The sequence below is a fragment of the Amphiura filiformis genome, chromosome 3 (genome assembly GCF_039555335.1).
Source record: "Amphiura filiformis chromosome 3, Afil_fr2py, whole genome shotgun sequence".
NCBI classification, from domain to species: Eukaryota; Metazoa; Echinodermata; class Ophiuroidea; order Amphilepidida; family Amphiuridae; genus Amphiura; species Amphiura filiformis.
In genome coordinates this window covers 77,748,186-77,774,735 of record NC_092630.1, presented here as the reverse complement: position 1 = coordinate 77,774,735, position 26,550 = coordinate 77,748,186, and the positions used below count along the sequence as shown (strand labels likewise).

At 35.5% G+C, this 26,550-nt stretch overlaps 1 protein-coding gene across 1 annotated transcript in view; it reads left to right on the top strand.

Moving 5' to 3' along the window:
• The first annotated feature begins 20,252 nt into the window (after positions 1–20,252).
• LOC140149180 (uncharacterized) overlaps positions 20,253–26,550 on the top strand; it is a 123,274-nt gene continuing 116,976 nt past the window's right edge. Inside the window, exon 1 of the mRNA XM_072171385.1 lies at positions 20,253–21,166. Within this exon, the coding sequence (XP_072027486.1) occupies positions 20,305–21,166 (862 nt within the window). The 5' untranslated portion in view covers positions 20,253–20,304. The remainder of the gene's footprint in view (positions 21,167–26,550) is intronic.

Genomic DNA, 26,550 nt, shown 5'->3' with positions numbered 1-26,550 from the left:
AAACAAACCATTATTAGGCCTACATATATTTTGGAATATATCTACACGGTTAATGACGTTAAAGAGTTTGCGAATTTCTTGAAACTTGGACATTTGCAGCACATTTTATCCGCAATTCGGTAGATTCTTTCAGAGAAGAGTTTCTGATTGTTTAACTTGATTGAGTTAGTTTTTCATGTAAATATTTATTTCGGGTTTTTTAAAAATCAGATTCAAATTATTTTTAATAGGTTGTTAAAGAAATACATGAAAAAAAACCACCAGAGAATGTTGACACATTCGTATACAAAAGACCTGTCAACCAAATGTTTCTTGAATTAAGCATAGATCAATTACAAAAGTGAAATAGAACATTTATATTTAAATAATATACCATTAGAAAACGCTGGTTTCGTCCATGTATTATTTACAAAAATAACCAACATCGTATTAGTCCGATTTAAACGAAAGCTTGAGCAACTAATCATCTTTTGTATAACGGTCTTCTTTACACTGACCAGCATGGATTTTCTCCTGGGAAATCATGTACCACTGCTTTAAATGAAGCTGTTTGTGAGTGGAACAAAATTTTGGATCGTCGTACATCCCCGACACCGCGTATTGACTTACTTTCAGTTGATTACAGTCGCGCTTTCGACTCTATCTCGCATGCAGTTCTTTTGGCAAAGCTGCATCGCACTTATGGTTTTAGGGGTCCACTCCTCAGCTGGATCTCTTCCTTCATTACCAACCGCAAGCAGAGGGTTGTTTTCCGTGGTCAAATGTCCAATTTTGTTTCTGTCCTGTCAGGTGTGCCCCAAGGGTCGGTGTTGGGGCCACTGCTTTTTAATATTTATGTCAATGACCTCCATCTTCACCTCTGCTCCAAGATTTTTCAATACGCTGATGATACCTTTTTATTTCGCACAATTACCAATGATTCTGATATTGAAATTCTTCAGAATGATCTTACTACGCTTCACTGGTGGTCAGAGAATAATGCTCTCCAACTAAATCCCCAAAAGTGTCAGGTTATGTGTATTACCCGTCGTAAAAATAAGCCTTCTCCAATTTATCTTGTGTCCAATACTAAGCTTTCTGAAGCGAACAGTCTTCGTCTTCTTGGGGTTCAGATTTCTTCTGACCTCACATGGAATGTACATGTATCTTATGTAACCAAAAAGTGCAATAGATTGTTAGGTTTTCTTAGAACTGTGGTTGGAAATCAAAAACAAAATATTCTCCTTACACTGTATCGTTCACTTGTTTTACCTATTATTGATTTCTGTTCCCCAGTTTGGTTTGTTTATCGCAAAAATCACATTAGCACCCTGGAAACTATTCAACGTCGTGCCACCAGGTTCATATTGGGTCAACGGCGGGGGGATCAATCATATGGGGAGCGTCTCAAACAACTCAACATCATGGATCTTAACAACAGAAGGAAATATTTGTCTATATGTTTTGCCTGTACTTGTATATTAAATTGTAACACTTTTGGTTTCAGCAATATTTGGTCTGTAAACACACGTCACTCAGAAAACTTAGTTTTTAATCATAATATCACACCCAAAACTGACAGTTTCAAATTTACCATTGCTGTAAATTTCCCTCGCCTGTGGGCTGGTTTGCCAAATTCTGTAAAGGATCATTTTATCTTGTACATGGGCACAAAATAAAATAAAAAACATTTGAAAACTTATTTAGTAAATAATAGTACTGAAGAGCAGGACTCTTAAATTTTGTTGTCTCGGTTTTCTGCTCAGTGACCTACTTTATCCGTCTTTATGGCCTGTGTTGGTCTGGTGGGTGGGAGTGGGGTGTTGCTGGGTGGGTTGGTTGGGTTCAGGTGGGCCGGGGGAGGGGGGGTAAAATCCATGTGTCTGATAGGTAGGGGTCACTGAGCAGATTTCCATCTTGTAATAATGTAATGATGTGTACATCCATATCGGGAGGGTGGGCTTGTCGGCTGCTGCATGTGTCTCTTTTCATTTGTTGGCCTTGGGTGGATGCCGGACTCGTCCCGGGTCCCGGTCGCTTGGGGTCGTCACCGGGTTGCCTGGTTTGGGAATGTTTTCTGTATTCCTTCATGTAGGCAATGTGGCTTGGGGATGATTTGGAGTGGCCTCCACGTGGCATGGGTCTGGTTTTTGTTCCTGGCTGGTGAGTGTGGGAGACACATGTGGTGGCTGGCGGGTGCATCCTTGTAATGTGGATGTACACACAATGTGTTTAAACAGTGCAATAGTATATCTTTTTATGTAATTGCCCCAATGGGTTGGAGGAGTCACACCTTTTGGTGACAGTGTCTTGATGCTTCTGACTCTTCCTGGCTAGCCCATTGGGTCTATTTTTACTTTTGTTTCCTTTTGTATGTATTGCGTAATTTTACTTTGGTTTTTGATGTATTTTTAGCCGAATTTGTAAAATAAAATAAAATAAAATAAACTGAATTCAATTAAGCCCACTCAATGTTTTGGTAAAAAGGCCGCATTCAATTAAAGCATTTCTGAATGACGACTAATTTTCAAGCAATTCACGTTAACTAACCGGTACCTTATCATGCTTACCCGGACATCTGAGAAATCGCCGGTTTCAAAACGGACGATGAGTTGATGTAAATAATTAATTACGCGTTTGGAAGCAGACGACGGACAATATATGAGATTGTTATTATTGTATACGTATATTACAAATAATTTGACTTAAATTTATCATTCATGAATTTTAATATTACTTGAATTTTGAAATCATAATGTGCGCTGTTTGAAGATATCAAATAGTTGAACTGAAAATATCTTGTTGGTAATAAAATAATCTTGGAAATATTACCAAATGAGTCTTTATCGAAATTACAAACATGATATATACTTTTGATACTTTGAAATCGTGTCTTTTTTAGGGCCTATTTAAAATAGTTATCATTTCGCCTGAAACCAACATCAATTTTACAAATATTTGAATTGAATTGAAAAACCCAAGCATGCCTGGAGGTGCTAAGATGAAGCTTTTGTATTTTCCTCTTTACAAATTTCTATTACCGGTATTAAAGAAAATCAGGATCTAAAATGTTACCATATTATCGGTAAACTTAGAAACGGGTTTTTTGTTTTAAACATTAAGCCTATATATATTATGCTTATATAACTAAATAATTCAAGCCTGACGACCAATAATAAATCAGAATGATCAAGTTATGTTTGATGATGATTTAACATTTATTACCCCAGGGAATAGTATAATTGGCTTCGCTTTTTACATGTACAGTACTTCATCTTTTTATCGGACTCTTTTTTAAAATTATATTTTGGGATCTTTGATTGCTAGTTTCTTTTTCTCTTTCACTGCTGGGATATTGAGACGTAAAGTCATTTCTCTTTTTGGAAGATTGATTGGTCCTGAAAGGACCGTTTTCACTCAATTAACGAAATCGAAGCAAAACCAGGCCGATCAGATTTTACTGTGATCGGGTCTTTCTTTTCCGATTTCTCTTTGGTTTCAAGGATTCCTTGTTGTCTGCTGCTCTGCAGTAAGCATTGAATGTATCCAATGCCTTCTGTTCTTGACTGTTGGACTCGGTAGGTAGCATGTCTTGGAAGAAATGTCTTGCAGACCTCTTGGTATCATGGATGTTTTCAGACGCTTCCTTGATGTCTTCTTGATAGGAACTACGCAGTCTCTTGGCAATCTGTAGAAGAGCGTCGTCGTCGTTCATTGATGTGTGGCAAATCTTGATCTTGAGTTGCTGTAGAGCTGGGACGGATGTGCCTTCTTCCAGATAACTATCTAGAAGTTGACATTGACGCCGGGCACGAAGACGCCTTCGTTGTTGTTTGGAGATTTCTTTGATGAAGAGACAAACAGCGCCAAACATATCGGGACTAAAGTTTGAGTTGTCTGAAGAATTCATAATTCAGCTAACTAGCTTGTCAATTTTAAGTTTTTAGAAACGACGTGAATGCAATGATGAGATGAACTCAAATGATTGAAATGAGAAGAGTCTCGACACAGGAGCAAAGTTAGTTTCAGTTGATTGACAGGGGATGAAATCTTCTCGGCGGCAATGAACAGTCAGCGGCTCGTTGACTTTCATCATCTTAATCCATGCCTGTTTAGCATAATTACTCCTTCACTAGGCACCGCCTACTTTGATATATCTGCCACCGCCTATTCACTTACAAAACGTCAATATTAATCATGCAGAGTCTCCAGAATAACTGTCAATCATTATTATAGGTCATGTTGGGTAACCTGTTTTTAACAAATAAAGTGAAAAGGAGTTATCATAGCACCGAATTATCATAGCAACGATACATTGCCTTAGTTAGTATTACAATAAATAAATAAATAAATAAATGAATAAATAAATAAATAAATAAATAAAATTAGAAGAAGCAAATTATTCCATGCTGATTCACTGCAGACTGTTTCGCCCAAAAGCTACTCAGGTGAATGAGAAAAATAAACAACTTCATGTATAAATGAATAAATAAATATTTTAAATCAATCAATCAATCAATCAATCAATCAATCAATCAATCAGTCAATACATAAATAAATAAATGAATAAATAACAAATTCATAAATATATAAAATGTAACTCCGTTAAGGATTTTGAAACTTATTTCTTAAATCGATTATTTCTTAATTATTTAATCATAATTAAATTCAGTTTTTCTTAAACATCTAATCACAAAAACAAACCATTATTAGGCCTACATATATTTTGGAATATATCTACACGGTTAATGACGTTAAAGAGTTTGCGAATTTCTTGAAACTTGGACATTTGCAGCACATTTTATCCGCAATTCGGTAGATTCTTTCAGAGAAGAGTTTCTGATTGTTTAACTTGATTGAGTTAGTTTTTCATGTAAATATTTATTTCGGGTTTTTTTAAAATCAGATTCAAATTATTTTTAATAGGTTGTAAATGAAATACATGAAAAAAACACACCAGAGAATGTTGACACATTCGTATACAAAAGACCTGTCAACCAAATGTTTCTTGAATTAAGCCTATAGATCAATTACAAAAGTGAAATAGAACATTTATATTTAAATAGATCTTAGCAAGGCCTTTGACACCATAAACCACAACATTCTTCTTAACAAACTCAATAAATATGGTATCAGAGGTCTTGCTAATGATTGGGTTAAGAGCTACCTATCTGGAAGACAACAACAGGTTTCCTTTAATAATGCCCTTTCTACTCCTGCAGATATTAATTGCGGAGTTCCTCAAGGATCGATCCTAGGACCGTTATTATTTCTCTTATATATTAATGATCTCCCACTTTGTTCTAAAGAACCCCATTTTATTTTGTTTGTCGATGACACGAATATCCTTTTCTCACACCAAAACCCTAAGACATTAGAAAAAATAGTTAATAATGAACTTAATCATATTTCAAATTGGTTCAAACTAAATAAATTATCATTAAACATTAAAAAAACTAATTATATTATTTTCAAAAATAAACATAATAACAAGCCTGATATTGAAATTGATATTAAAATTAATAATACACCCATCCAAAAAGTTCAGACCACCAAATTCCTTGGAATACTCATTGATCATAATTTGTCATGGACCTCCCACACTAAACATGTTTCTAAAATTATCTCAAAATACAATGGAGTTATTAGAAACGTCAGACCCTTCTTGCCTCAAGAGTCTCTTCTAACTCTGTACAGTTCCCTTGTACTGCCATATTTGTCATACGGTGCAATGATTTGGGCTGATCCCAATAATTCCAATATTGAACCACTCTTTCGATTGCAGAAAAGAGTAATTCGTACATGTACTAATTCTATTTGGTTAGCACACACAGACCCTCTCTTCTCATCCTTAAAAACCCTTAAAATTCATGATATCTATAAAATCCAGCTTTCATCATTTATGTTTCAATTTCACCATGACCTTTTACCTACTGACCTCATTGAAAACGATTTTTTTAAAGTTCAAACACTGTCCCACCATTATGACACTAGACACGCTCACGACCCATTTATTGAACCATCCAATACTGTTCTTGCAAGCAACACATCCCGTTCACAAGGTCCATTGGTTTGGAATAGTCTAACTTCAAATTTAAAAGATTCCCGTTCTCTAGCCTCATTTAAATATTCTATGAAAAAACCCTCATCGGTTGTTATAGCTATGTTACTACCCCGTAATGCTTCTGTCACACTACACCGAATAGGTCTTCCGTACAAGAAACGGATGGTATTTTAGTAAATCCGTTGTTGTTCGTCAATGATCGTTTTATGTTCTTTTTATGTCCTGCTACCATCCGCCAAATGCGTTTCGTGTTAGGTGATGTTCGTTGTCCGTCGGCAAGTTTTGTGCATGCACAAAACTTGAAACAAGTGTACCGAATACACATGTTCGGTATTTATCCGATATGTGTTCGTATGGTGCTGCATATTGCCGGAGTTTGTTCGCTCTCCTTTCGTTCATGTTCGTTCTTTGTTCGTTGCACTCGGCCCGTGTTCGTTGCAAATACGTTCCTGTGAAGCCTTCACCACCGGATAGCATATTTTTGCATTCGGTGATGTACGTTGACCCAGACCGTGTTAGTGTCACACTACACCGGATAGGTCTTCCGTATAAGAAACGGATGGTTTTAGCAAATCCGTTAGTGTTCGTCAATGTTCGTTTTATGTTCTTCATATGTCCTGCTATTATCCGCCAAATGCGTTTCGTGTTAGGTGATGTTTGTTTAGTCCGTCAACAATACGTTTCAAGTTTTGTGCATGCACAAATCTTTATACGGAGTGTGCCGAATACACATGTTCGGAAGCTGTCCGATGTGTGTTCGTACTGTTCTGTATATATACCCTGGGTTTGTTCGTTATTCTTTCGTTTATATACCGCAGGTGTTTGTACGGTTTCGCAGGCGCTTGTGCCGGATGTAGGCCTATGGCGAACATGTGCATCGATCATGGGGGGACTTTCTGAAGGGTGTGTGACGCAATATCATATTTCCCCAGTACTTTAGTGACTGGCAAGTAGAAAAAGGGGAAAGGAGAGAAAAAAAAAGAAAGTGAGAAAAATTGAAGAGAAAAGAAAAAAAAAAAAGTTAAATTGCACGTAATTTAGTAGGCCTATGCATGCATGTAAGTAGTATTGAGAGAGGGCACTTTCTGAAGGGTAGAGGACGCAATATCAAATTCCTACCAGTTTTAGTGATTGACAAGAAAGAAAAAGAAGAGAAAACATGGAAAAGGTAAATTGTACGTTATTGAGTAGGCTCAGGATAGTATATAGTAAGCCTAAGTATAGGCCTGTGATTATTATAGGCAGTGCTTAAATGTGGTTCCTTGGCCTCAAAGCCTGTGAAAATTACTGCCGGCCCGTCGATATGTAGGGCCCGTGACATTTTGTCAACAAAGTCAGTATTTAAGACGGACTTAGGTCTATTACTGACTTTAACATATCAATCCATGCATGCTTTACCTGAAATTATGAGTCTGAAGTCTTATATCTAAGTGTCAGTGGATCAGTGTAACATTTTAAATTTTGCAAATTCAGTTCGGGCCTTCTTTGGTTTTTGTTTAAAGCAATAATAGTGTAAAAATGATGCACCAAAAACAATTTTCTAAATTTTTACACAATAGGCCTAGGCCTAATAATGTAAATAGGCCCTACAGTCCCCATGCAAATGGCTTCAATTGGACCTTCAGTTTGAAAAATAAACAAGTCTTCCTTTTTGCTTCTGCTATGGACATCCACGTGTTATTTTTAAAACAATTGTTTATATTATACAATAATGGTAAAAACTTTTCAATGGCTTCAATTAGGCTTTCGTTTCACCAATTTGCGGCTGTTTCAAACTAATATAGTACCCAATAATAGTGCTAAAATTGATCAAAAAAATGACAAGTGGCTTCAATTGAGCCTTCATTGTCCAAAGGTTTCTCATCTCGCCCCCGGACGCTGGTTGCCCTGATATATAAGATTTGTAGCCCTTTTGTACTTATTAGCCAATATTTGACCATTTTCGTCAAAGTTTTCCCCCTTAAAAGTTGTCTTTCCCCACTTTGTTCACCCTCTGAAAAAGTGCTTGCTACGTCACTGCCTCTAAGGGGTCAAAAACCCTCTCAAACACCCTCTCCTCCGCCACTTTTCTGATAGGGTGGACGTCCCTGTTGGTGCCACATGCCACGGATTCGCCGGTCATTTGTCGGACGTTGAACGATTGAATATAAAACGCCTGCAGGATTATTAGCGGCCACAACGCATAGAGAGACGAACAGGAATCGGACCCCAAATCCGCACATTTGTCGGACGTTGACCCCCAAATCCGGTCATTTGTCGGACGTTGAGCGATCGAATATAAGACGCCTGCAGGATTATTAGCGGCCACAACGCATAGAGAAACGAACGGGAATCGGACCCCAAATCCGGTCATTTGTCGGACGTTGAACGATCGGATATAAGACGCCTGCAGGATTATTAGCGGCCACAACGCATAGAGAGACGAACGGGAATCGGACCCAAAATCCCACCGAATCTTCTGCCGAACTGGTGATTTTTCCACCGAATAAAATATTTTTGTATTCGGTGATGTACGTTGATCCAGTCCGTCGTAGTGTGACAGACCTATAACGTGTACTCCTAATCATCCAGCTGTCCCTATTCTGGCCCTATTATTGTCACGCTCAATTATCCTCATTCCTTCTTCTTTCTTCTCTTCTTTGCTTTCTATAATCTAGTCGGATAACTTGTATTGTATTGTTTTGTCCCCTATACCCACACAAGTTTATTTTCATGATAAATTATATTTGATTAAATATTGAGGTCCCTGCAGCTCCACGCTATGCGTTTAGCAGGGTCCTCGTCAGTCAATATTGTACTCGTCATATTAATTATTGTATAATATAAATGATCTGATTTGTAAATTGTATGCCTATATCCACATATAAACATATTATATTATTATATCTTGTATATTAACATCATGAACGGTAATATTATATATTACATAGATTATGTATTCAAGTTGTATAAACTATTACAATTTATTATCAATACATGATTCTGTTAATGTTATTACAATTGTGACTTTTATTATTAATTGTCATTAAGTGTAATATTATATATTACATTGATTATGTATTCAAGTTGTATTAACTAATACAATTTATTATCAATATATGTTATTACAATTTACTTTTATTATTAATTGTTATTATATTTATTAAACTATGTTTATTGTATTCACTGTTATTATTATATATGCTATGTATGATATTGATTGATAAATAAATTTGATTGATTGATTGAAATAATATACCATTAGAAAACGCTGGTTTCGTCCATGTATTATTTACAAAAATAACCAACATCGTATTAGTCCGATTTAAACGAAAGCTTGAGCAACTGAATTCAATTAAGCCCACTCAATGTTTTGGTAAAAAGGCCGCATTCAATTAAAGCATTTCTGAATGACGACTAATTTTCAAGCAATTCACGTTAACTAACCGGTACCTTATCATGCTTACCCGGACGTCTGAGAAATCGCCGGTTTCAAAACGGACGATGAGTTGATGTAAATAATTAATTACGCGTTTGGAAGCAGACGACGGACAATATATGAGATTGTTATTATTGTATACGTATATTACACATAATTTGACTTAAATTTATCGTTCATGAATTTTAATATTACTTGAATTTTGAAATCATAATGTGCGCTGTTTGAAGATATCAAATAGTTGAACTGAAAATATCTTGTTGGTAATAAAATAATCTTGGAAATATTACCAAATGAGTCTTTATCGAAATTACAAACATGATATATACTTTTGATAATTTGAAATCGTGTCTTTTTTAGGGCCTATTTAAAATAGTTATCATTTCGCCTGAAACCAACATCAATTTTACAAATATTTTACAAATAATTGAATTGAATTGAAAAACCCAAGCATGCCTGGGAAGTGCTAAGATGAGGCTTTTGTATTTTCCTCTTTACAAATTTCTAGTACCGGTATTAAAGAAAATCAGGCTCTAAAATGTTACCATATTATCGGTAAACATAGAAACGGGTTTTTTGTTTTTGTTTTAAACATTAAGCCTATATATATTATGCTTATATAACTAAATAATTCAAGCCTGACGACCAATAATAAATTGGAATGATAAAGTTATGTTTGATGATGATTTAACATTTATTACCACAGGGAATAGTATAATTGGCTTCGCTTTTTACATGTACAGTACTTAATCTTTTTATCGGACTCTTTTTTAAAATTATATTTAGGGATCTTTGATTGCTAGTTTCTTTTTCTTTTTCACTGCTGGGATATTGAGACGTAAAGTCATTTCTCTTTTTGGAAGATTGATTGGTCCTGAAAAGGACCGTTTTCACCAATTAACGAAATCGAAGCAAAACCAGGCCGATCAGATTTTACTGTGATCGGGTCTTTCTTTTCCGATTTCTCTTTGGTTTCAAGGATTCCTTGTTGTCTGCTGCTCTGCAGTAAGCATTGAATGTATCCAATGCCTTCTGTTCTTGACTGTTGGACTCGGTAGGTAGCATGTCTTGGAAGAAATGTCTTGCAGACCTCTTGGTATCATGGATGTTTTCAGACGCTTGCTTGATGTCTTCTTGATAGGAACTACGCAGTCTCTTGGCAATCTGTAGAAGAGCGTCGTCGTCGTTCATTGATGTGTGGCAAATCTTGATCTTGAGTTGCTGTAGAGCTGGGACGGATGTGCCTTCTTCCAGATAACTATCTAGAAGTTGACATTGACGCCGGGCACGAAGACGCCTTCGTTGTTGTTTGGAGATTTCTTTGATAAAGAGACAAACAGCGCCAAACATATCGGGACTAAAGTTTGAGTTGCCTGAAGAATTCATAATTCAGCTAACTAGCTTGTCAATTTTAAGTTTTTAGAAACGACGCGAATGCAATGATGAGATGAACTCAAATGATTGAAATGAAAAGAGTCTCGACACAGGAGCAAAGTTAGTTTCAGTTGATTGACAGGGGATGAAATCTTCTCGGCGGCAATGAACAGTTAGCGGCTCGTTGACTTTCATCATCTTAATCCATGCCTGTTTGGCATAATTACTCCTTCACTAGGCACCGCCTACTTTGATATATCTGCCACCGCCTATTCACTTACAAAACGTCAATATTAATCATGCAGAGTCTCCAGAATAACTGTCAATCATTATTATAGGTCATGTTGGGTAACCTGTTTTTAACAAATAAAGTGAAAGGGAGTTATCATAGCACCGAATTATCATAGCAACGATACATTGCCTTAGTTAGTATTACAATAAATAAATAAATAAATAAATAAATAAATAAATAAATAAATAAATAAATAAATAAATAAAATTAGAAGAAGCAAATTATTCCATGCTGATTCACTGCAGACTGTTTCGCCCAAAAGCTCCTCAGGTGAATGAGAAAAATAAACACGAAAGAAGAACACAACTTCATGCATAAATGAATAAATAAATATTTTAAATCAATCAATCAATCAATCAGTCAATACATAAATAAATAAATGAATAAATAACAAATTCATAAATATATAAAATGTAAATCCGTTAAGGATTTTGAAACTTATTTCTTAAATCGATTATTTCTTAATTATTTAATCATAATTAAATTCAGTTTTTCTTAAACATCTAATCACAAAAACAAACAATTATTAGGCCTACATATATTTTGGAATATATCTACACGGTTAATGACGTTAAAGAGTTTGCGAATTTCTTGAAACTTGGAAATTTGCAGCACATTTTATCCGCAACTCGGTAGATTCTTTCAGAGAAGAGTTTCTGATTGTTTAACTTGATTGAGTTAGTTTTTCATGAAAATATTTATTTCGGGTTTAAAAAAAAATCAGATTCAAATTATTTTTAATAGGTTGTAAAAGAAATACATGAAAATAACACACCAGGGAATGTTGACACATTCGTATACAAAAGACCTGTCAACCAAATGTTTCTTGAATTAAGCCTATAGATCAATTGCAAAAGTGAAATAGAATATTTATATTTAAATAATATACCATTAGAAAACGCTGGTTTCGTCCATGTATTATTTACAAAAATAACCAACATCGTATTAGTCCGATTTAAACGAAAGCTTTATCGAAATTACAAACATGATATATACTTTTAATAATTTGAAATCGTGTCTTTTTTAGGGCCTATTTAAAATAGTTATCATTTTGCCTGAAACCAACATCAATTTTACAAATATTTTACAAATAATTGAATTGAATTGAAAAACCCAAGCATGCCTGGGAAGCGCTAAGATGAGGCTTTTGTATTTTCCTCTTTACAAATTTCTATTACCGGTATTAAAGAAAATCAGGATCTAAAATGTTACCATATTATCGATAAACTTAGAAACGGGTTTTTTGTTTTAAACATTAAGCCTATATATATTATGCTTATATAACTAAATAATTCAAGCCTGACGACCAATAATAAATCAGAATTATCAAGTTATGTTTGATGATGATTTAACATTTATTACCACAGGGAATAGTATAATCGGATTCGCTTTTCGCCAGCCCATACGCGGGGCTGGTATCTATTTCTGAGATTGGGTTTGTATGCTCAAGAGATTATCTTTATTGGTATTGGTAAGAATTATTTTATTTTACTTTTTGAGGTGGAATGTTTTAAAATTATTGTTATTCGATTTGTAAGGAAAAGTAAGTATGTTTTGCCGTTTCAACGAAAGAAAACGAGTGAGTATTACCAAAGTTATGTTTGAACTAATTAAAAGTTCTAGGTATATAGACCTAAATGTAACAATAATAGTTAATATACAGCATCATATGGTCAGCAGAAGAAAATTACATCACCTATGATGTCATATCAGTGTCCTTGACCGGGGGTCCTTACTCCTTGACCACTGAACAGCATGATATCATGTTGATAACAGATCTATGGAATCAAAATCTTCATCATATCACAGATTCTCAACAATCTGTGATCATACGGACCATATTGATGTGAAAGTAGTTATCTATCATATCCTGTGTCGTTTTATGGATAAAAATGACTCAAAATGTTATTAATGAAATGGTTGCTATCATAAACATCAGTTTTGTCTTTTCAACGGGAAAAATCCGATGCAAAATAAAGTTTTTAGGGCCTAGCTATAATATGGGCATAATTTATGCATGTAGGCCTATAGTATTGAACAATGTACCCCATTTGACATGCACTTATAGATAAATAAATTGTCTTACTTTATTAATTTAATGACTTCTTTATTATAAATAAAATGACACATAACTTTAATGTGAAGTCACTTTATATCTTTTTTATTTGATTCATAAAATTACATTCAACAAAATGATTGAAGAGAAAACACACAAGGCACTAGGCAGACTGTTATAGAATGGATAGGTAAGATGCCATGTCCATAGCTTCGCAGGAGTTTCCGACTAGCAATCAACATGATCAGCACATTCAGAAAAACACAGTTTAAGAGTGAAGATTGTAGTGAGTAATCAGTCCTTTATAAATGTGCTGGCCACTATCTATTATAATATAGTAGGCTTAAACTATACATTGCGAATTAATATAAAATGTACATGTAAGTTAACTCAAACCGGCAGTGTATTTGTGACGTGGTATATCGAAAGCAGTGAAATCGGACATTCCTAAGCGAAGATATTGAGTTTGTAAGTTCTGGTATTACAAAATTGGAAATTGAGATATCGTGGGTAAAAAGCTGAAAAGACAAAAAACCAAAAAAACACCAAAAACAACAACAACAACAACAACAACAACAACAACAACAACAACAAACCAGACCAGAATAATTTGGAGTAGGCGTAATGAATTAAAGAGTTGACATGAGATTAGGAATTAATGTTTTTTGCTGTTTCAGTGTACATGTTCTCATCGTTGATGGTTTGGTGGACTGTCATGTAACAGGGATGTAAGCGTGATCCTAAAAATTGACCAAAACTAATTACAAGACCTCTTCTACATTGAGGCTGGCTTTCCCTTTTAAAGGGAATTTTTATTACATGTACAGTACTTAATCTTTTTATCGGACTCTTTTTAAAAAATTATATTTTGGGATCTTTGATTGCTTGTTTATTTTCTCTTTCACTGCTGGGACATTGAGACGTAAAGTCATTTCTCTTTTTGGAAGATTGATTGGTCCTGAAAAGGACCGTTTTCACCAATTAACGAAATCGAAGCAAAACCAGGCCGATCAGATTTTACTGTGATCGGGTCTTTCTTTTCCGATTTCTCTTTGGTTTCAAGGATTCCTTGTTGTCTGCTGCTCTGCAGTAAGCATTGAAGGTATCCAATGCCTTCTCTCCTTGACTGTTGGCCCCGGTGGGAAGCACGTCTTGGAAGAAATGTCTTGCAGACCTCTTGGTATCATGGATGTTTTCAGACGCTTGCTTGATGTCTTCTTGGTAGGAACTACGCAGTCTCTTGACAATCTGTAGAAGAGCGTCGTCGTCGTTCATTGATGTGTGGCAAATCTTGATCTTGAGTTGCTGTAGAGCTGGGACGGATGTGCCTTCTTCCAGATAACTATCTAGAAGTTGACATTGACGCCGGGCACGAAGACGCCTTCGTTGTTGTTTGGAGATTTCTTTGATGAAGAGATAAACAGCGCCAAACATATCGGCACTAAAGTTTGAGTTGTCTGAAGAATTCATAATTCAGCTAACTAGTTTATCAATTTTAAGTTTTTAGAAACGACGTGAATGCAATGATGAGATGAACTCAAATGATTAAATGAGAAGAGTCTCGGCACAGGAGAAAAGTTTAGTTTCAGTTGATTGACAGGGGTTGGAATCATTTATTCCTGATCTTGGCGGCGGCAATGATCAGTCAGCGGCTCGTTGACTTTGATCATCTTAATAATCGTAATACTGCACTAGGCACCGCCTACTTTGAAATATAACACTTACAAAACGTCAATATTAACCATGCAGACTTTCCACAATAAATGTCAATCATTATGATTATAGGGCAACCTGTTTTTCATAAATAAAGTTAAAGCACTCAACGAATAAATAAATAAATAAATAAACAAACAAACAAACAAACAAACAAACAAACAAACAAACAAACAAATAAATAAATAAATAAATAAATAAATAAATAAATAAATAAATAAATGAATTAATAATTAATAAAGGACCTAACCATAATTAAATTCAGGTTTTCTTAAACATCTTATCACAAAAGCAAACCATCATTAGGCCTTCAAACACTTTGGAATATCACGATCAATGACGCGTTTATGACGTTAAATAGTTTGCGAATTTCTTGAAACTTGACCATTTGTAATATGTACTTTTGATCAATTTAGGCAGATTATTTCGGAGAATGTTTTCTGATTTAGTTTACATATTTATTTCGTAAATTTTTAAATCGCATTCAATTTATTTTTATTCGCCTGTAAAACAGGTAGGCCTACATGAAAAGAAAACAGAGAATGTTGACACGGTGGTATACAAAATACCTGTCAACCAAAGTATGGTTCTTGTATGTTCTACCTATAATTATTATACGAAAAATACAATAACTACTAAATACGAAAGTGGTGCTCCGTTTAGTCAATTTAATATAAACGCATATACCATGATAGAAAACGCCGGTTTCGTTAACATGTCTAGTGTTATTTACAAAATAATGTACATAATGCTACTGTTATTGCTAGCCTATCAATTCAAGTTAACTAAGCCTAATGTTTATTTTTTTAGAACCATTTTTATTTACCATATTATCATTTTCCGATTATTTTATAAAGACTTTTCTTAAAAGTTTTAAAAACATGTTGATGGAAATTTGATTGACGGCACGTAATGATTGACAGGACAGTAAATTAGTTAGTAGCCATGCCATCGATCTTACGAATGGCGGCGTCCTATGATAGGATCCACAAAAGACGGCGTCCGGTGATGGGCGCGTTATTATGGGGTATTTATCATTAGACTTCATAATGACATCAAAGCAACCAATAGAATCCATTGTTTGAAGTATTCTGTCTGAAGATATAAATAATGAAGAGAACGCATATTTCTGACACTCGTTACTTGTAGTTCATACAGTTAACATGGCTTGCAATCAAATGTCGTACATCGTGAGACCAATTCTGCCAGAAATCTACACAGCTACCAGTCTTTTCATGGCTGAAGTTGCCGAATACAACCGTTCCAACCTTCATGCACGTCGCGAGTTTCGTCTCATCGAAGAACACCTTCAGAACGGCACCATCCCAGATCGCCTCTACAGGCTCCAACATCAGCGATCTTTTCGCGACTGGTTGGACATCAACCGGCTCTTCTGGCCCGAAGACTGGAGTGAGGACTTTGCAGAGAACATCGAGTTCATCATTGAAAGGTTGAGGTCAGAGTGTCTGGAAGACATCTTGAGAACGTCATCAGGTTTGGTTCACTTCAAAGAGAAAGCGAGGCGTTACTTGAAGGAGAGTCTTGCCGAGCAGGCGGGCGAGGCAATTCGTCTTTTTGACACCTACTGTCGAGTTGTGGATAAGAAAGCTGCGCTTAAACCGAAGAGAAGGAGGTGGAGTAAATCGCGATCAAATTGAGGTTACATCGGATTTCTACAATGATATAAACCGGTCCTTTTCAGGGCCACCATATTTTCAAAAAAGAGAGATGACCATGTCAGACATTAATAAAATATTTTTATGTTATGTTATGTATTGTTGTTGTTGTTGTTGTTGTTGTTGTTGTTGTTGTTGTTGTTGTTGTTGTTGTTGTTGAGTACCTCGTCATTTATACAAACTATATTATTACTATATGATTATTTTACTTAGGTCCAAAAATATCCTTAAATTAAATAATTTCTGCAATTTATATTTCTCCAAAGTGAATGTTTTGGCACGATGTATTAATTTATCCAATTTGATTATTTTTTTCCATTAGGCGGCCAAAAACACCTTGTTTTACGGCAGGCGGACGTTTCATTTTTTTTCTAAAGGCTAAATGGCCCTAAAATATCACCGAAAAACTGTCAGTCAAATTCAATAATTTTTGGCCAAGAAACGGCCGTTTACAGGATTTTAGCAAAAATTTAATGGAAATCTCTTAAAACCAATATCTGGAGCGATCGGTCGGCCCATAAAACAGGTTTTTGCTTTAATTTCGTCGCCTTACGGTGAATTTATTATTCTTCAAACGTTAATTTTACCATTGGAATTGGTGCTCCTTAATTTCAAAGCTTTCTTCAGTATCATAGTGGCCTTCGTGCCCTTTCAATGGCCTTGAAATAAGCGCCATTGAAAATTTCAGATGCCCGATTGGCTCTCATATCAAAAGGGGTTAAAATGTGGGCAGCTTTTTCGGAGTAAGACATTTTTTTAAATTTCGTTTTAAAATTTTGAAAAACAGTTTATCATTTTTTGTTAAAATAGAATCGTGTGCAAATTTGTATGACATGTACGAAGAGTCCAGATTCAAACCTACTCGAATTTTGTTAAAAAACTATACTCAATTATTTCTCTGGTCACAATGATTCAGAAAAATTATACTTTCACAGTGGACTCATGAGTTATGAGCAAAAATGCCAAAGGTTACACTCTACATGAATCAAAACATCCAGAATGCTCTGATTTTGAAAATGGTCTCAAACTGTTTGTCCTGTCATGATAATTCCCTAGAATGACTCTTTGCCATGGTAAAGCAGAAAAATAGGTGTTTTCCTTTGAGTCCCCTCGATATTGATATTGACGTTATTAGCAAAGCCTAAGCACAATTAGGAATTAATTATAAACTATACTTAATTATGACATCAAAGCAACATATGGTGAATACACCATGCAAAGAGCATTCATTTAACATGTTTAATAGCATTTAAAAAACAATAGGCCTACACTTTAAGGGGGTTCACAGGGTGAGAAATGTTACACAGTGTTTTGTATTGTATCTTTAAAAGTAGTGATGATAAGAACGTAAAAGTATACATTTTCAGAAAGAAAATGAGACCGAAAATAATGCAAGAAATTCAATTATATATACGGCAGATTTCTGAAAAAATGTAGGCCTACTTATCGTGATTCATTTTACAGATACAATAAAAATATGTCTATAATTTCCCACTTAGAGTGACCCGGCTGCGTGCCCCCCCCCCCGTCTTAACAGGCGAACCACTAACATCGAAAGATATGGTGTTCACTAACTGGCAAAACCATCTAACAACGAAATATATGGTGTTCATGGCCACACTTATTAATTTAGCATTTCAAATAGCAAAAGTCATCTTCAGTATGCAAGTGGTATAAAATAAATAAGGTTGAAGATATCAAATTAAAAAAAGCTAATATAGACACCAGGTATAATACTGTACATCTCAGTCATACAGAAAAATGACATGAGCACAACACAAAGTAGCTGCGTTGTTTTCAGAAGGGCATAAATCTAAACTGTCAAATTTCAAATTTAAATACTGCTGCAAAAAGAAATCCAATTGTCTTCAGCGTGACATTCTCTGCAAGACTTGCAAGAGGGGTTCTGGAACGACAGGGCACTGACGTTGGCAAGAAATACCTCAAATTCGACTATATAACTTTAACCCGGGGACTTTAAGTTCAACTTTGGGACCTTCACTCAAGTCTTTTAGGGTCAATATTACAGCCATTCAAGTTAATTCAAAGTAGGTAATTCACTATGAAGGTCTTGTAAAGTTGTAGAAGTCGCAAGTCGTCCAGGAGCTTCCAGATAATGCTATAAGACCTTGTCATATTGCTAGTAAATATTTTGAGCACAAACGTCTAAATATCAGCAGACAATGCAGTATTGTATTTTGATTGACATCATAACGCCACATTAAACTAATCTCATTTAACACATAGATCCAATTAATTCTACCCGACATGCAATCCAGCAGGCAATAAATTGGCGCAGGCATGAAAAAGAAATATCAACGCAGATTGTCATTTGCATGGTATAAATGATGGTACTCGGACAAAAAAAGAGAAAGTGAGAAAGAGGAGGGACGAGAGAGAAAGAAAGAAAAAAGAAGTTTTAAAATATCATGTTCATATTAATGGCTGTGTTATGTAAATCGGATATATTTCCATGCACAAAATTGGTATCACTATGAATGCATATTGATCCATATCGATATCGCCAATGACAATAATTGGATTTTAATCGCTCAATATTTCGATCTTGTATAACGCTTGCCACTTATTTTCCTATGACAAGTTTGCTCTAATTATAGATTTTAAAGATGACACTCCCTATAATGCCAGTGTAATCACACAGCTAATCTATAACATACATAAAATACGCTTCACATGTTATAGTTTTGTTTCAAAAACTGTACTGCGACGAATCGTAAGTTCGGAGTTCTGATGATCTGCCATGTCTGTGATTCAAATGTGTTTTCTTTACATTGTCAATTGGAATTGTAATATTCACTTGCATCACGCAGTATAACTGCAACGGGAACATTCTACAACGTATAGTTACAACAAGAAAGTTTTCAACTGTTCTGGTTACAACATGATTACGTTATTCGTCAAACTTTGTGGAGATTACAAAAGCGACGAATGCCAGATGGCGACTTCCATTTATTGCATTTGAAATTTACGGAGAACTCCTATCTTAATGAGTCAACTTGACTTTCTGCAAACTAATTGAAAACAAAAATGGCCGATTCTAAAGATACACAAGAGCAGATGAGGAAAATCATCGACGATTTAAACTCATCTCCAGTTGCACTGAAGCCAGTTAAGCGAAGCTCCCCTCGGCCATCTCTTGCTACTCCTCTGAGGAGAGAAGATTTTGGAGTAAATTCTGGGAGTCGAAGAGGAAGCCGGACTTCATTAACTGTAAAAGCTAGTGAAGAAAAACCAGTGAGTAGAAGAGGAAGTCGAACTTCACTAACCGCAAAGGACATTGAAATCAAACCTGGGAGTAGACGAGGAAGTAGGACTTTATTAACTGTAAAATCGAATGCAAAACGGGGCTCAACTGCGTCTTGTCTGAGTTCTAGTCAACTTGAAACTTTAGAAGCTAAAGCATCAGAAGCCCTAAAAATTATTCACCAGACAACGGCAAATATTGACCAACTTGTGACGAGTACGAATTCTGAAGCAAGATCCCTGGAGTCACCTGTAGTTGACTCTTCGTCATCAAGGTCATCTCCTCTGAATCTAAAAGTTCCTACTTCTAAACAAACACCAGTTCTGATACTGCCAAATGATGACGAAACTGATGCTCAAGCTTCGAGTGTTTCCAAACATTCTCGTGGAAGCTACACTTCGCGTAGAATGGCCCAACTGAAAGAGCCAGGAAATCAGGCCAGACGGTATTCGTCTCCGTTTGCCGTCATGACTCCGGCAATGAGATCTTCAAAGACCCAAAATGACGAAGAGTTGGAAACATCTTCAAAAACAAGGAGAACACAGTCAGCTGGTAGCGGGGATGCAATGAAACAGAATGCGACCAATGCGAGGTCCGTTGGTAACGTGATCAAAAAGAATAATGCAGTAGAAGTTTCAAATCCAACAACTGTAATTGACGCCAAGGAGCAACAAGAAGATACAGAAGGAAAAGGAGATCAAGCTTCTGTTAAAGAGCATCAAGAAGATACCGAAGTCAAGAAAAATCAAACTTCTGTTAAGTTTGAGACGCATTTGCCGGTCAACAACGAAGGCAATCAACATGATAAACTGATAAAAGTTCAACCCGAAATTGAATTAAGCAAGAGACCTGCCAAAACAAATATGGCCAAGGTATTCACTGATGCATTCAAGACAGGAAAATCAAAATCAAGCAGTATTTCTCCTTCCCAAGGAACTATCACAAAGCTTATATCATCCCAATTCAAAGTGTTTGCACCAAATGCCATGGACACTGTTCCTGATCACCAATCGGAATCATGGGTTGATGCTACTACTGTCTCAGACACATGCCTAAGCGATGAAGGTGAACCAGAGTCTCCGACAAGAGAAACTGAATGTGAGGAAGAAGACACATGGGAATTCTTCACCGAGATGCAGCCATCAACATTTGATGTAATGATCAGAAAACAAGTAGTTCATCTACGACGGGAAAATCTGTTACTGAGGAGTCAATTATCTGAAGCTGTTGACTGGGAAGTCCAAGTCATGAAGGCATATACAACATTGGTTGAAAAACATCAGAAAACAAGAAGATTGTTGGAAAGGGTTCATGCAGAACTTCAAAAGGGTAAGTCTTTATATATTATCAACTTCAACATATTGCTTTGCAGTGAATATCATACAATCCCTCACATTTGCACACCATTGCCGTGATGTGTAATTGATGATGATGCTAAATATAGAAACGCATTGATAGAAATGATATTCCAGAAATAGTACAGTACACTTACGAATTCACAGATATGTATCTAACTTGACCATGATGATCCAATGTTGACGTCATAGCTGTAACTACGTTTATTTGCTGTCGACATGCCCCATTTCCATCACGTAACGAACGATTGTTTGATCTTTGGAGTGATATTTCCCCTCCAAAACAACATAAACATGGTAAAACGGATTTTAAAGGCGATATTACGATCACTGATGTTTACTGATGCTCACCACTTCAGATTTGACATTAAAAGAGGACAAATAATTAAATATATTAATATTTTGCTTGCACTAAATGAAATTATGGCATGAAATGGTGAAGTTTCCAATACAATGTCTTATTAACAACTGAAATCTAGGAGATATCGCTGACCAAGCTTTGGCCAGGCACATCTAGCGAAGATCACCATAACTTGGTATTTTACAGGACATGCAACCGGAACCGACTGTAACGAGGTCTTTCCAGATGAGCCATAGGGAGAGAGAGGCATTAGTTTTTTTTAGTCCTGCGGGGATTTGAACCCGCGACTATTCGCACTAAAGACAAAAGACCTTAACCAGTGTGCCACGCTGTAAAAATAATGCATCTGTTGCCACCATTTGATGACATACGAGTCAACAAGTAGCAAAATGGTATCGATATAGGTTTATTGTGTTATGATCCAATAAGTGTGCCATTGTGGTCGCATACAATCTTTTCTTGTCTATAATATGATTATGTCGGTCGATCGTTACACTGCTTTGCAAAATATTGAATAATATTTGAATCAATGGAAATACAAGCAGTCAATTGGTACATGTATATATGGTGTACTTTTTTAAGTTCATTCATTCATGCTACAAATAGAAGACATATGGTCGAATCCAACCAAAAGTGTCCACGGGCCAAAAATAAAAGTCCGAAATAAAAATGTCTCCACAATTTTTTCCTTTTGCCCATTGATTGATGACATATTGGCCTTATATGAACCAAAAGTGCCATTACTAATCTTGAAAAATAAATCCAGGACGTGTGATAGTAAATGTGATATCAAAACTCAATGTTACCTACGAATACCACTGGGATGCTTTCACTATCGCAATACTAATCAACCTAAAACAAATGGAATATTCCCATTAACGCTTTTTTTGTGTAATGTAGACCACAGGGTGTCAGGAAAATGCTAACTCAACCAGAAAATATTTGTTTTTATTTTTATAACGCGATCAATAGGATCTTAGTCAATTTATGCTAGTTTATTTTTGAAAATGAAGTTTAGGTCAGTTTCTGTATTTTATTTATCAAATGAGTATGAATCAATTTACACATTGTATAAGAACGAGTATGATATATGTTTTCAAGAATATTAGGAATTATACGCATACACCTAACGCTTTATACAATGAAAAGGTGAAGAAACCCGGGTATTCGTAGGTAACATGAGCGATTTAACAATATCTATATTGAGTTTATAGGTTTAAATTTGGCTATTATGGTAATGAATTAATAAAATGGTAGTTTTTAGATCCCTTTCAGATGGTACGTCCAAATGAATAAATGCTATTACCTTAGATCAAAAATTTGTTGATGCTTTTAGCAAGATTTTGACCACTTCATTTTGATATACAAGTAGTTAATCAGCAATTTTACATAATAAATAATTGTTGAATGAATCCGTATATGGGTAATAATAGTGTCCTGGGTTACCGCTTAAAGTTTTTGTCAATTAATTTCCATTGGTAGGGACACTTCATTACACATGTCATGTATTATGCTGTATTCGTAAGTAACATTTCAGTATTTGTAGGTAAGAATTAGACTTTTGGTGGATATAGCAATCAAAACTTCATTTTATAAAGCACTTTGAATGTATTATTTTCTTTATGTGCGTTTATTGATACTTTAGACCCTATCATGTATTAATAATGTCGGTTCACAACGGTTGAAAGAGGATTGAAGTAAGAAACAAAGGCACTAAAGTGACTTTAATTTGCTTAATTGCACACAAATCGCTTAAAACCGTTATTGCAGACTTGTGAAGTCCATCTTGGAGTCAGTTACGTCTTGTGGCCTTTCGTTTGAGGGCAACTACTATTAGCTTTATACCAGGGTCCATCAATGTGTTGTCTAGATCATGAGACAATGAGAACAGTAGTTTTTTCCATGGTATTCGTAGGTAACCTTAGCAAAAACGTCAAAATTTACCTTCGAATAAATCAATTTGGACACAAATTACTATGAAACCAGAAGGTCGGTAAACATTTAAAATGAAGCACACATGACAGTTGACAAATCCAAGTATTTATCCCTTCTAATCTTCTTTGAATCTGATTTTTCTTTCAAATGAGCAGACCGTCGTCTATTTCAGTACATATTTTTCACCAATTAGGCCGTATTCAGTTTTGCATGGTGGGCATGTATGTGAGTTCGCAACTTTCATTGACATATGATTTGATAGCAAACATACAGGCCTTCGTTATGTACCAATATGGGCATTGGCATGAATGGCGGTGTTTCACAATACTGTCATGATGTCAAAGTGTATTCGTAGGTAACATTCGGTTACCGAAATTTACCTACGAATACTTGCTTTTATTGTTGACATCTCAGAAATATTTAAACGCAGGTTATTGAAACTTGGTAGAAATAAAGAGTGTATTACCCTGCACCTATTGCTTAACTATTGTTTACTATTCTCTCACTTTGTGGAAATGGCACAGCTTTTAACATGTATTCGGAGGTAATGCATATTTTTTTACCAAACCTACCTTTGTGCCATTTAGAATTTCTGGCAGCTAAACACAATAATAAAGATGTCCGAATGCAATGCATTTCAATATTGGACATATCAAAGCTTGTATCAATTGCGCATTTATTAGTGATTTCCATTTTTAAAGATATATCTAGTGCTATGAAAAATTGTATTCGTAGGTAATGTAAAAAATACCACTCAAAAATTATCACACAAAATTCATAATTATGTACAAATATGTGAAAAATTGAACAGGCAATCTTTGAATACACACCTTTCAGAAAATCAATTTAGATTCAATCCAATGACTTCTTTTCATAACTGATTTAGATGTTTTTAAAAATACTTTAAGAAATATTTTGAAAAAATGGGTAAAAATAGCATGTTTTGGGGTCTCTGTGTCTAAGTTTTTCACAGAAGGGGGTCTTATTATGGCGCGAAGCGTATGATCAAGGCGAATAAACACAATACAAAAACGAATGCCAATTGATTAATACTTTTAAGTTATGGCCCTGAACATGCCGTGTACACTTTTCGTTGGATTCGACCATATACGACTGCAGGAATATTCAGTCGAATAAGTTTGATACCTCATTCGTCTGTGCTTGCTCCCAAAACGCGAACTGCAGTTTATTTGTTAGGATTTTGATTATTTGCATCATTTCGTTCATTTGAGGAGTCTGTACTACTCGGCTCAGGTGTTGGTGTTGGTGCCAGGTTATCGATATGGTATGGTGATAATTAGTATGGATTTTATTCAGTGATACTAATCAATGTTGGGCATTACATTTTATACATTGCACCATTATGCTTATTATTGTGTCTGGATTGCACTTGTCGACTGAATAGCGTAAACTTCCCTGTACTGGAACCCTCTGAAGGAACAATCTTCTGATAGTGATATAGGCCTACGCATTTTCGCATAATTTCTGTTAAAAGAACATCAACTTATGCAAATATATACTCCAAGCTCATACACATCATACACCCCTCACATTCCCACACACACCCCAATTTAGACCTGCAAACGAGGACCTTAGGATTTCCAACCGAGGACCCGTTAACACGAAAACGAGGACGTTATCGGGGACGTTATACACCTAACACACCACACCTAACTGTGGACCCCTATTAAAGTTTTACTATCTAACTGAGTATTATACAAGACGGGGTCTTACACAAATAAATTTATTTAAATCAAAATTACAAAGAATACTAAAACACCAAAATAATTAAAAACACAAGATGGAGCGAGGAGAAGCATCAAAAGGCAAATGCTTGCAAAAGTGTTGCACCACCTTATAAAAACTAAAACACACACACATAACAACAAGACAAGACAAGTGCGGAGGCCTAACAAACAAACGATAACAAAACCCCAGGTTGAAACATTAAAAAATGTCACATTAAACAAGCCACTTGCATTTGTTATTGTCCACAATCATGACAATGTACAGCTTTTCTAGTCGACATGCACACTGGCCATAAAACCCTAAGCTAAGCTATACAATTTCAGCATTCTCAATGGTATTTCCATTCGACGCTAGAATTTGAACGTTATTATTTCATAATTGATGAAATATCCCGGGAAAATTGCCGCAGGTTACCGTTAACAGACCTTCAAATACTAGTATTCAACCACCGGCGTGTCCAGGATCTTTTCCTGCGGGGGGCTAAGCCCCTTTTTCAGATTTATGCGGGGGGCTTTATGGCTAAAATCGCCAAAAAACGGCTGATTTTACATGATTTTTAACAAAGTGCGGGGGGCTTCAGCACCCAAAGCTCCCCCCTGGACACGCTACTGTCAACCATGTCAACATTCACATCGGTTAGCCGTCGGGAAGCATTCAGAGGTTTCAAACAGCGCCATCCATAATGGTGAATAATATATAAAGTTATATAGTTTCAGTCTTATATAAAGTAAGGTAGTCCGAAACTTATTACCACATATGAAACCATGCAATTCCTGCAAGACCACATGTATACAAGCAATCATGTATACTATTATACAGTATACTATAAACATGTAGTAGTCCTCAATGTAGTACTGAAGATATGCATGCTATCTACTGAAGATAGCAAACTCATTCTTAACCGAAGAGATCATTAATGTTGTCTATTGATGCTATCGTTTTGTACCATAATGTTGATTTAATTGTGCTATTTTCTGGATATACCATTGTGAGATCTTCTTATACATTGAACTACTGAAGCTAGCAAAGGTATAATGTACACTTAATATTGCATTTACAGTCATATCGGGGATATACGAACTGGAATATCCTTCGTGCCAACTTCACTCGATAATTTGCTCACATAGAAAATACAATTTCAAATGACATAACCAAATAAAAATAAATTATGCGTGTAGCTATTTTATGAGCTGCAAACTTTTACTTCTACAAATCTGTTCAAAATTATTTGTCTATTGTTCTTTTCTTTCATCACATCTTTCATCAGTTCATTTGGGAAATTAATCTTTAAAACATGAGACCGACTCAAAATT